The sequence below is a fragment of the Eutrigla gurnardus genome (genome assembly GCF_963514095.1).
Source record: "Eutrigla gurnardus genome assembly, chromosome: 21".
Lineage (NCBI taxonomy): Eukaryota > Metazoa > Chordata > Actinopteri > Perciformes > Triglidae > Eutrigla > Eutrigla gurnardus.
The window spans coordinates 14,661,211-14,670,001 of NC_139932.1; the positions used below are offsets into that span (position 1 = coordinate 14,661,211).

General features: G+C 42.6%; 1 protein-coding gene across 1 annotated transcript; it reads left to right on the forward strand.

Moving 5' to 3' along the window:
- The first annotated feature begins 924 nt into the window (after nt 1-924).
- On the forward strand, nt 925-8,285 carry LOC311032151 (sodium- and chloride-dependent GABA transporter 2-like). Its single transcript, XM_084038800.1, has 15 exons — nt 925-1,019; nt 1,363-1,554; nt 2,754-2,888; nt 2,990-3,130; nt 3,213-3,300; nt 3,395-3,527; nt 3,668-3,802; nt 4,327-4,430; nt 4,555-4,679; nt 4,770-4,882; nt 5,475-5,612; nt 6,378-6,480; nt 6,614-6,714; nt 6,875-7,045; nt 7,202-8,285. The coding sequence occupies exons 1-15, from the start codon at nt 1,013-1,015 to the stop codon at nt 7,349-7,351; spliced, it is 1,836 nt and encodes a 611-aa protein (XP_083894926.1). The 5' UTR covers nt 925-1,012; the 3' UTR covers nt 7,352-8,285.
- Nucleotides 8,286-8,791: the final 506 nt, after the last annotated feature.

Here is an 8,791-nt window from a genome sequence, read left to right on the forward strand (position 1 = left end):
CCCAGTTGCTTTTTTAACCTTATAAGCATGTAAAACATGCATTATGTGTATGAACTTTTCATTTACATATTTACTTTTTCATTTTGCAATCCTTCATTTTTCAACAAGGACCTGATTTTCCAAGCAAAAAAAAAAAAAAGAAGAATTGTATATGACTTTACACAATATGTAAATATGCAGAAACCCAAGGGTGGGGGCCGTCCCTTCTAACTGCCGAGTCAAATCCGGTGCGAACCGACCTGAGCTGCTTTTGGCCTCCGTCCGAGTCACTCACCTCTGTCACCGTGTGACGGGGGAAAGCTAGAAATATGCAGTGACAAGGGGCTGCAACACGTCAACACAATGACCTGTAATGGCACTTAATTGATTGCGTAACAACAAGTTCTGTCATCTCATACCATTATATGATGGTTTATCGTCCCTCGGTCCGTTGTGTTCACTCTCCTGCCTGAGTGGAGATTATTTAGAGTCAGAACCGCCTTTTAAAATCTTTACAGCATTGCTCATATACTGATTTTGACTGCCCCTCTCCCTCCATCCATCAGCTATGCAGCAACGTTGCTGTGTAATTTATTCAATTGCAGGGAAAACCTTATTATGAGAAGTGAAACTGGGATTTCCTTGCATTGCAGACAGAAAATGCATGGAAATTAAATTATAAATCTTGAGTATTCGTGGCTTCTCTTTCCTGTAAGCATTCAATGGGACACATCATTAATAAATGCTTTTTTTTCATCATTTTTTATTTCATACAGTTACACAACACTGACTGCTCATCCTACCTTGCACTTTATTTTAAGCATAAAGTCACTGCAGGTGGTGTACTTTGGTCTGGGAGGAGGAGGCCAACGGAAAGCTGGAAGGAGGCTGGCCTTAGTTTTGCATTACAAACCCCCACCCCTCTCTCCCTCTTGTTAAATTCCTAAAAACCTGAGCATTGACAGATAAACCTCCATAGACTGCTTCAGCCGAGAGGAAGAGAGTTACACACAGAAGATCAGGTGACACTGCCATGAAAGGTAAGCTTTACATGTTGGTGATGTGGAGATTTAAGATTGATTGCAGGTCATTTCATTTTTGCTGTTTTTATTTTTGAAATTGCACTTGAAATGGTTACAATTCATAATGTTTAGAAATCTATTCTTTATTTTGTGTGTTTTCAATTAAATCTTGAAATAAGGACAAAGCATGCATGCTCCTTTTCTTTAGTACCATGCATCACATTTTTACAATTTTACACATTCATAAGTACCGATTAAATTACATTATTCCACTGTTTGCCACTCTGCATGTTGAACCCTTTGGTGCCTTGCCTTGCCTCCTGCGATCCTCCTCTTCTCCTCTTCCTCCTCTGTTTTGCAGGAGACGCTGCCAAAGTGGGCATCCCAAATGGCAGCAGCCAAGCGAAGGACCAGAAGGCGCCGTCGGAGGAGAAGATGGAGGAGCGGGGCCAGTGGGGCAACAAGATCGAGTTTGTCCTGTCCGTCGCCGGCTCCATCATCGGCCTGGGCAACATGTGGCGCTTCCCTTACCTCTGCTACAAGAACGGAGGAGGTGAGTTGAACGAGGAATGAGCTGATGTTTGATGAGAGCGATGGCAGAAGGTAAAACTATTTTGCACATCTATTTTGCAGTTATTTTTTTCTATATGCACTAAATGGATGTGTGGATGACTGAATACATGCAGAACCACATACATGGTATTACAGAGTACTCTTCTGAATCCATCAATCAACATCTAATATAAAATCAGATGTATTCAAGGGTTCACAATTAACTTAAATCAGACCTCGGACCAGATTGGGCATGCTTGTGTAGGTGTTAAATCGTACACCCCCCTTTTTCCTCCCTCCATGGGGTGGCGGGGTCAGGGTTCAGGGCCGAGCGGGGTCAGGCAGCTGTTGTTGCTCCTTGATCACAGCAGCTGTCCCTGCAGAGAGGCGGAAATCTGAGCACGTCAAGCCACGTCACCTCGGCCACCCGACGGGACGCCGCCACAAAACGCTGAAAGAGAGGCAGTCTTAATAAAAAAGAGCATGAAAGAAAGCTTATTTTTCATAACTTTGCTTTGTGTCATCTTGCTGTCTTGCATTTAACATTACCAAAATTCCATTTATTCTTATGTTTATGCTCAAATCTAATGTTTTTGCAAAACAAAAACATGGCGTGCGTTTACATCAGCCTCTACGAACCAAATTCAACCAATGATATCATGACCTCCGTCCATCCATCCATCTGCAACACAGCGAGAGAAAGTCGTGAGCTAATCATTTCAAAAATCCCTCCCGACATCACATTCAGAAATACGTCAATACTACCTCACTTTGTGTACAAGTACTGTATGCTTTCATATAGCCAGTAAAATGATTAAATCAGGAAACCCAACATGAAATACTACACCGTCTCCACTTGACCGTGTTCTTAAATTCCTTATCGTTTTGCATTGAACGTTTTTTTTTTTTTCAAACCAGGTGAAACTCCAAATGATTTAAAGGCAAACAAACATACCAGCATGCAGTAGGTAATATGTAATCAGCAATAGGTGATCCAAGAATGGAAGACTTTCTGAATGCATGGGTCATGTATGTAATCCTGTATCATTTACAGTTTACAGTTTGCATATTTCTGCAGGACAATCCACAAACACGCTCCTGGACCTTTTGTCTACATATAAGCAGATCCACTGTAACGTTTGGAGTCGCGGTCTGTATTTGGAGATTTTAGCTGTAATTTCTGTCATTTTTTTTTCTCAGGTGCATTCCTCATCCCCTACCTGATCTTCCTGTTCACCTGTGGCGTCCCCGTCTTCTTCCTGGAGATCGCCCTGGGCCAGTTCACCAGCGAGGGAGGAGTCACCTGCTGGAGGAAGATCAGTCCGTTGTTTGAAGGTAGGGGAAGACACGTGCATCAACTGAACCGTGGCAAAGCAAGTGGAGGAAGAACGCTTTTTTTCCTGATTTTCCCATCATGTTTGCCGGTCACTCTGCAGGTCTCGGCTACGGCACCCAGGTGATAGTGACTCTGTTGAACTTCTACTACATCATTGTTCTCGCCTGGGGGATCTTCTACCTGTCCTACTCCTTCTCCTGGGACCTGGCCTGGTCGTCCTGCAACAACACGTGGAACACCGGTAACAAACGCACTTTAAAATACACACAAAGCACAATGTTTTTGATGAGTTTAAGACTTTTCCAACTCTTCTCCCTCCGCAGAAAACTGCATGGAGTTTCAGAGGAGAAACGACTCCATCAGCGGAAACACCGACCTGAACATCACCTCCCCCGTCATTGAGTTCTGGGAGTGAGTTTTCAGAGCGAATAACCTCCTTGTAGTGAAAACGCCGGTGATGCATCGTTCCTCTGATGCATCGATTTTTATTCCCTCGTCTCTGCAGGAGACGAGCGCTGAGGATTTCCCCAGGCATCGACCACATGGGCTCTATGAACTGGGACCTGGCCCTGTGTCTGTTCATCGCCTGGGTCATGTGCTACTTCTGCATCTGGAAGGGGGTGAAGTCCACAGGAAAGGTGGGCGACCCCGTGACCCTCGTCCTTGACGTATTTTGCTTGACCAGAGACAGCCCTCAGGATGACATCTGGTATTTATTTTCCCTGTTTGGCATGTTGCTTACATACTTAAACATCGCCGCATGTGCGTGTCCATATAGGTGGTCTACTTCACCGCGACCTTCCCCTATCTGATGCTGATTGTGCTGCTGATCCGAGGGCTCACCCTGCCCGGCGCCACCATCGGCATCAAGTTCTACCTTTATCCGGACCTGGGACGGCTGTCGGACCCGCAGGTACCGCGGTGTCACACAAACAGATCCACATCCGTCACCAAAGCACAGATTTTGCCTTTAGAAGATTGAGTGATCCTCCCCCCGGGGGCGAGGGCGCACCAGATGCAGGTGTCCCATGGTTCCCTGCTGGGGAGGCTAGTTTCTGCTGGGTCCATCTGCTCTCCATGAAAGAGGCAGGCCCGGCATGGACTAAGTGCAGTGTCAGGACACCGCTGGGACCGTAAACACGAGCTCGACCAGGACCGGGACCGTTGACAGTCAGCTAACGGTGCTTTTCTAACCGGTTCTGCTCCCCAAAACATCTCTACGTCTTTAATCCTGCTATTATTGTGTCTGGTTTAGTCCCAAATCACACAAAAGAAGATCTATATTTACGGCATCGTGGTTTGTTAATTAGTGTTGAGACTTTTTAACAGTTTACTGTTGTGCATCTTCATGAATTATGAATAAGAACAACATACATATAATCCAGCATCACTTTAGTTCCAGTGCTTTATGTGGTTTTTATTTGTCTTTTATGTAAGGTGTGGATGGATGCTGGCACCCAGATCTTCTTCTCCTATGCCATCTGTTTAGGGTCGCTGACCGCTCTGGGAAGCTACAACAAATACAACAATAACTGCTACAGGTATGTCGACTGTGTGTTTGCATAGGAGAACATATTCTAAAGTCTCATTTTGAAGCTTAATGATGCTGTAAAATGAATCTCCTACAGTGCATTTGTCCCATCATCGTGGTGCTGTCTGTTGCAGAGATTGCCTGTCGCTGTGCTTCCTGAACAGCGCCACCAGTTTTGTGGCAGGCTTCGCAATCTTCTCCATCCTGGGCTTCATGTCCTATGAGCAGAACGTCCCCATCTCAGAGGTGGCGGAATCCGGTGAGGCTTTTTTCATCACTCGCATTCGAGACTTCGAGAAAAAGAAATAGCATATTGTATATATATGTTATATATGCTTTGTGTGTGTAGGTCCTGGTCTGGCCTTCATAGCATACCCGCGCGCTGTGAGCATGATGCCTTTCTCCCCGGTGTGGGCCGCCCTCTTCTTCATCATGATTGTCTTTCTGGGACTCGACAGTCAGGTATAATTAATTTATCTTCACACATCTTAATACATTTGTTTTTATTGATACAGTGGTGGAATGTAACTATATGTACATTTACTCATAGTAGGAGTATTTTAACCTCATGCCACATTACACTTCAGAAGAGAAATATTGTACTTTTCATTTCAAGTCAGTTTTCATGGTTCCACCATCCCAAATATAAGGATTTGCTGCTTTTCCTTTTAATTACTTCAATATTTTAATTGATGAAATGTATTTTTACATTTGAAATGCATTTAAATTCCCTTTTAGATTCAGTATTTTCACTGTGGTTATATATTTTATGTGTTTGATGCACACATTTGCACATCTTTGTTATATTTTTCATTCCTTATTTCTATTTTATATTCTCTACATGTATGCATTATGTTGTAGCGTTATGTACATCACGTTTTAGTAGTCTTATTCTATTTTTCTTATATTTCTACAACTGAATCGTACCACTTTTGTATCAATAAATTATTTCTGATTCTGATTGCATTTTTCAGAATTTGGATTGTCAAAGAAAAGAGGTTAATTTGTGGTTCTGTGCTCACCTCTCCTCCCCCGTTCTCCTCCCCTCCATCAGTTTGTGTGTGTCGAGAGCCTTGTGACGGCCATCGTGGACATGTATCCTGCTGTGTTCAGACGTAAAAACCGCAGGGAGCTCTTCCTGCTGGGGGTGGTCTTCGTTTCCTTCTTCATGGGCCTCATCATGCTGATGGAGGTAGGGGGGGGGGGGGGGGTCTCACACTGGGACCACACACACAGATGCATGCACACAGACAAACATCTGCAAGCATATGTTTAAGAACAATCACAGAAACAACAATATTTTCTTCATTCACTGTCTTTTAAATGTTACATTTTAATGCTTGAAGTGTTTCCCCACATTTTATCTTTAATTATAGCAGGGTGACACACACACACACACACACACACACACACACACACACACACACACACACACACACACACACACACACACACACACACACTAAACCAAATCAAGTTGATGCTTGGGGGGGTTTAGGGTTAAACCAGGACAGGATGCCTTGTTCTGCTGAAAAATAAGCTCTTACCGAGTACGACCTAGTTGACATGGTTTCACCTCTGCACAGCTGGAAACATGAATGCTCTGCAGAGGTGTCAACAAGTCATCAGTTTGTAAGTACAAGCAAGTCAGAGGTTTTGTGCCACACATCCCAGGTAAGTCTCAAGCATGTCCGAAGCCTCTAGTTTTGGGCTTCGGCGTTTCAAAGTCTCTCACAAAACGTCATGCTTTATGAATATTAACGATAGAAGAGTAGATCTCTCTTTATATCTTTAATGCAACGCAGACATTTTCACTTTGCCCTTTAGATACACGTAGACCACATATGTGACCATGTGTTGTGTAATCAGTAATGAAGTAAAAAACCCTGCAATGAATTGTAGCAAGTAAGTGTTCCTATACTATAACTTAGACTCTGTTTCTACTCCCACTTTGCAGGGAGGCATGTATGTCTTCCAGCTCTTTGATTACTATGCGGCCAGTGGCATGTGTCTCCTCTTCATGGCCATCTTTGAGACGGTCTGCATCGCGTGGGTCTACGGTAAGCTGTCCTCAAACATAAAACAGCTTCATTTCTGTTAACATTTTGTGCAACATTTGTCCTGTTATTTGTATGTCAGGCTAATTATTAAAGCCACAGCGTAAACAGGAACGTCTCCGCTGTGTTTTTCCAGGTGCCGATCGTTTTTATGATAACATCGAGGACATGATTGGCTACCGCCCAGGACCTTACATCAAGTACTGTTGGTTGTTCCTCACCCCAGCCACGTGCATTGTGGGTATCAACAAACTAATTGAGTTAAATCAAGGCTTTCCAAAAATGACAAAGGCTGACAGCAGCTGAGGCCGTCCTCTCCTCTCCTCTTGCAGAGAGCAAAACAAACCAGTTGTTTTGCTCTCCACCAGTAGTAATACTCGTCTAATTGTCTCCCCAGGGTACCTTTGCCTTCTCTCTCATCAAATACACCCCGCTAAAGTACAACAACGAGTATGAGTACCCGTGGTGGGGCTATGTCATTGGCTGGCTGCTCGCTCTCTCCTCCATGGTCTGCATCCCGCTTTGGATGGTGTACAAGATCAGCACCACCCAAGGGACAATCAGAGAGGTAACATTAGAGCCTTATAAAGTTAGGTAGGAGCTGGTAAAGTGTTCATTTTTCTTTTAAAGTCAGTGTCTGATATTAAAGGATTTGTGTGCCAGACTTCCTGTGAAGCTGGACTTAAAAACCGAAGCCCTTTAACGTTAGTTTATCTTTCCGCAGCGCATCCAATTGCTCATCAAACCATCCGATGCCTTACCTAAAACCAAGAGGGAGCAGGAGCAGTTACTGGCCATCTTTGCTCCAGAGGGAGAAGCCGTTGCGCCTAGAAACGGCTACTATCCCGTCTCAGAGACGGACTCCGACTTATGAGGCCCCCCCCGGTTGGTGATGTGCATGGGAAAGACATGTTTTTTTTGGTTCCAATCCTGGACTTGCCGCCACCCCTCGCCTCCATCCCAAAGAGTCTCTGCAGGGGAAAGATCACAGTAACGTGTCACATCTTTGACTTTAATGCGTAACAGATATGGAGGACTCAGGAGATAATAGGCTGACTGTGTGTTGGGTTTGGCAACGCAGTAAATGTGATAAAAGAAGGATAAAGAAAAATACATAATAAAAAGGAGTTTGAGAGAAGGACATTTTTTTCAGGGACAAACGTTATTTACTCTACTCAGACAGAATCTATTAATACATTGGCAGCGTTCAGCTCTGCATTTCACGGATGATGTAAATGAACTGATCCAAGGTCAGCTGAAATGTGCCAGTTAGCCTTATTGTTGAAACATGTTACAGTTTTATAATAGAGGTTAATGGCTTTTTGTCTCATAAAAAGGCCATTTTAGAGATAAACAGGTTTCACCAAACGTTTGAAAATAAATGTCTTTGTCTGCACAATTATGATGAAGCTTGTGCAACAATAAGGAACAGGTTTAACCATTTGTCACCGCTACATGTAAGATACCTTTTGAAGTGTCCTTGTGTATCTGCTTCGTGGCTACTTAGCCATATTTGTATCATATATTGTATTATCATAACTGATTGGGGAAAGTTTCCCTTTTTGTATTTACAAGAATTGAAATGAAAACGTGTTTCATATGAATAGACTGTGTAATAAAAAAGGATATGTCAGTGAAAATTATAATAATGTAGCACTGCATTAGCTGTAGGACTAACATGACATATACGATAGAGTTTCATATTTTGTACTGTAACGGAATATGACTGTACAAATACATGTGAATCTTGTAAGTATGTTTTTAAATAAACAAAATTTCTGGTTTGATGCAGTTTTGTATTAAATTTAAAAAAAAAACAACCCTTATGATGTCATCAGGGTATTGGGACAGCAGAAAGCCTTCTATATAGGAGTGGAGTTTGAAAGATGTGGCGTCGGCTTCTAATGAAAAGACCCCAGTGAGTTATATAGGAGCGGCAGGACTTATTAGGGACTAAAAGTCTGGGTATTTCAGCCTCTGCTCCTTTTTTTTTTTTTTTTTACCATCAATTTTCAGTGCATTACTAAAATCGCTGGAGTGGAGACCAGGAATAAACATAAACAGCAGAAAATATGCATTTAACTAATTCATATTATAAAATAATGTATAATTTTTATTTGATAAAACTGGCAGGAGAAGTCCATTGAAAAAAAATAAAAAAAATTAAGTGAGACTGAAATCACACATTATGGGGCATAATACATTTGAAATAAAAAAATAATAATATCAAGTTATATGTAATATGCCTCTTGCTGGGAAAAAAGGGTGTGTTGTTGGTGAAGACAGCTTCTCAGATATCAAGAAGCCACAATGA